Source organism: Fukomys damarensis, unplaced genomic scaffold, assembly GCF_012274545.1.
Source record: "Fukomys damarensis isolate Sample0158 unplaced genomic scaffold, DMR_v1.0_HiC HiC_scaffold_37, whole genome shotgun sequence".
Classification (NCBI taxonomy): Eukaryota; Metazoa; Chordata; class Mammalia; order Rodentia; family Bathyergidae; genus Fukomys; species Fukomys damarensis.
The window spans coordinates 591,188-592,864 of NW_022900949.1; the positions used below are offsets into that span (position 1 = coordinate 591,188).

The following is a 1,677-nucleotide window of genomic DNA, read 5'->3' on the forward strand; positions in this document are numbered from 1 at the left end:
GGGTGCTTCCGGTCGAGGGGCGGGGAGCAGCCCCCGCAGCCCCCGTCCTAAGGCACAGAGGGGAGAGACATCCAGCTCCCAGTCCACCGCTGCAGGGCAAGTGTCGGGCAAGCGACGAGCACCCCAGCGAGGACCACATGCGCACTCCCTTCATGGGGGGGCGCAGATCTGCGCAAGCGCACCCCGTGGGGGGGGTCCTCTATCCGCTGGCCGCGCAGGCGCCCTGGCCCTCCTGTCAGAGCGCGAAGGCGCCGGAGCAGATCTGCGCGTGCACCGCCTCGTCCAGCGGCAGGTAGTGGCCCTGCTTCAGGTCCAGGAAGAACAGCCGGTCCGAGGTCTGGCGCAGGTCGAAGCCCTCGCGCTGCAGCCGGGTCTTCTGAATCTTGAAGGTACCTGTGGGAGGGCAGGGCGGGCTGGGCAAGGAGATGGGAGGCCTCGGCCGGTCCCCCTGTGCCCCGGACACCGGCCAGCCCTGACCGCCTCACCCGCGATCCTGATCCCGGCCAGGCTCATCTCGACAGCAGTCAGAACCCGGCTCAGCGGGCAGCAGCCTGCAGGGGCCGTGCTGGCTACGCAAATGTTTGTCAATAAAGCTTTATTGGCACACAGCCACGCTCCTACACCTGGGCCACACTTGAGCCCTGCGGGATCCAGGGGCTAGATGGACACTAAGTCTTCCACCCAGGAATAGGTGCTTGTGGAATGGTTTTGTGAGAAATAACGCTAAGGTTTACAGGTTCGAAGGGTAAAATGAAGGTGTGTGTGTGTGTGTGTGCACGCGCACTCTGGAGTTGGGAAGGTAATTTTGAGTTTTTTGTTGTTTTGCAGTACTAGGGATTGAACTCAAGGCCTTCACACACTGAGCTACATCCCACCCCCTTCTTTTTAAAATTGTTTAAAAATTTTGCTGGGCGTGGTGACGCATGCCTGTAATCCCAGCACTCGGGAGGCTGAGGCAGGAGGATCGCTATGAGTTCGAGACCAGCTTGGACTACATAGTGAGTTCCAGGTCAGTCTCAACTACATAGTGAGACCCTGTCTCAAAAAACCAAAAAAAGAAAAAAAAAGAAAAAAAAAGAATACAGAAAGGGCGGGGATGGAGTTCAGTGTGCCGCTCTGGCATCAATCCTCAGTACTGCAAAAACTTTTTTTTTTTAATTGTAAAGCGATGTGAGTGCAAAAGTGCACGAAAGACACGGAAAGCTAGGACCCCAGGCACTACGCGAAAAACGCAGATGAAAACAGCGCCCTCTCAGGCCAGGCAGGGTGGAGCAGGCCTGGAACCGTGTGAGGAAGGCAGAGGCGAGGGCTATACCTGTGGTGTCCACCTGCGGCAGCAGGCGCAGGAACATGGGCCGCGCGTAGGGCGCCAGCACCTTCTGCAGCTCCTGGTACATGGAGTTGGGGTCTACCTGGCCGTGGGGGTCCGCGATGGCCGCCATGCCCGCTCGGCCCTCCACTCCTGGGGAGACGGCTCAGCTGAGAACCTGCCCCGGCTGTACACCCCGCACCGCAGGAAGGACGCTGCCCGGGACCAGTCCGCCACACACCACTGCGCAGTAGGATCTTGCACCTCCCAGTCTCTGGCCGGGCTCCCCGCTCCGGGACTGCCGCCCCCAGGGTCACTCGCCGCGGCCCCAGCTTACCTGGCACAGCCACGCCGTACACGGCCACGTC

General features: G+C 60.5%; 2 protein-coding genes across 2 annotated transcripts in view; both read right to left on the minus strand.

The window, feature by feature from the left end:
- The window catches only part of Pgls (6-phosphogluconolactonase), an 8,230-nt gene extending 8,076 nt beyond the window's left edge, over positions 1-154 (minus strand). The window contains exon 1 of the mRNA XM_010644379.3: positions 146-154. Coding sequence (XP_010642681.1) covers positions 146-154 — 9 coding nt within the window. The remainder of the gene's footprint in view (positions 1-145) is intronic.
- The window catches only part of Slc27a1 (solute carrier family 27 member 1), a 12,551-nt gene continuing 10,880 nt past the window's right edge, over positions 7-1,677 (minus strand). Inside the window, exons 10-12 of the mRNA XM_033759366.1 lie at positions 1,647-1,675; positions 1,316-1,462; positions 7-393 (exon numbers count right to left, since the gene is read on the minus strand). Of these exons, the coding sequence (XP_033615257.1) occupies positions 236-393; positions 1,316-1,462; positions 1,647-1,675 (334 nt within the window). The 3' untranslated portion in view covers positions 7-235. The remainder of the gene's footprint in view (positions 394-1,315; positions 1,463-1,646; positions 1,676-1,677) is intronic.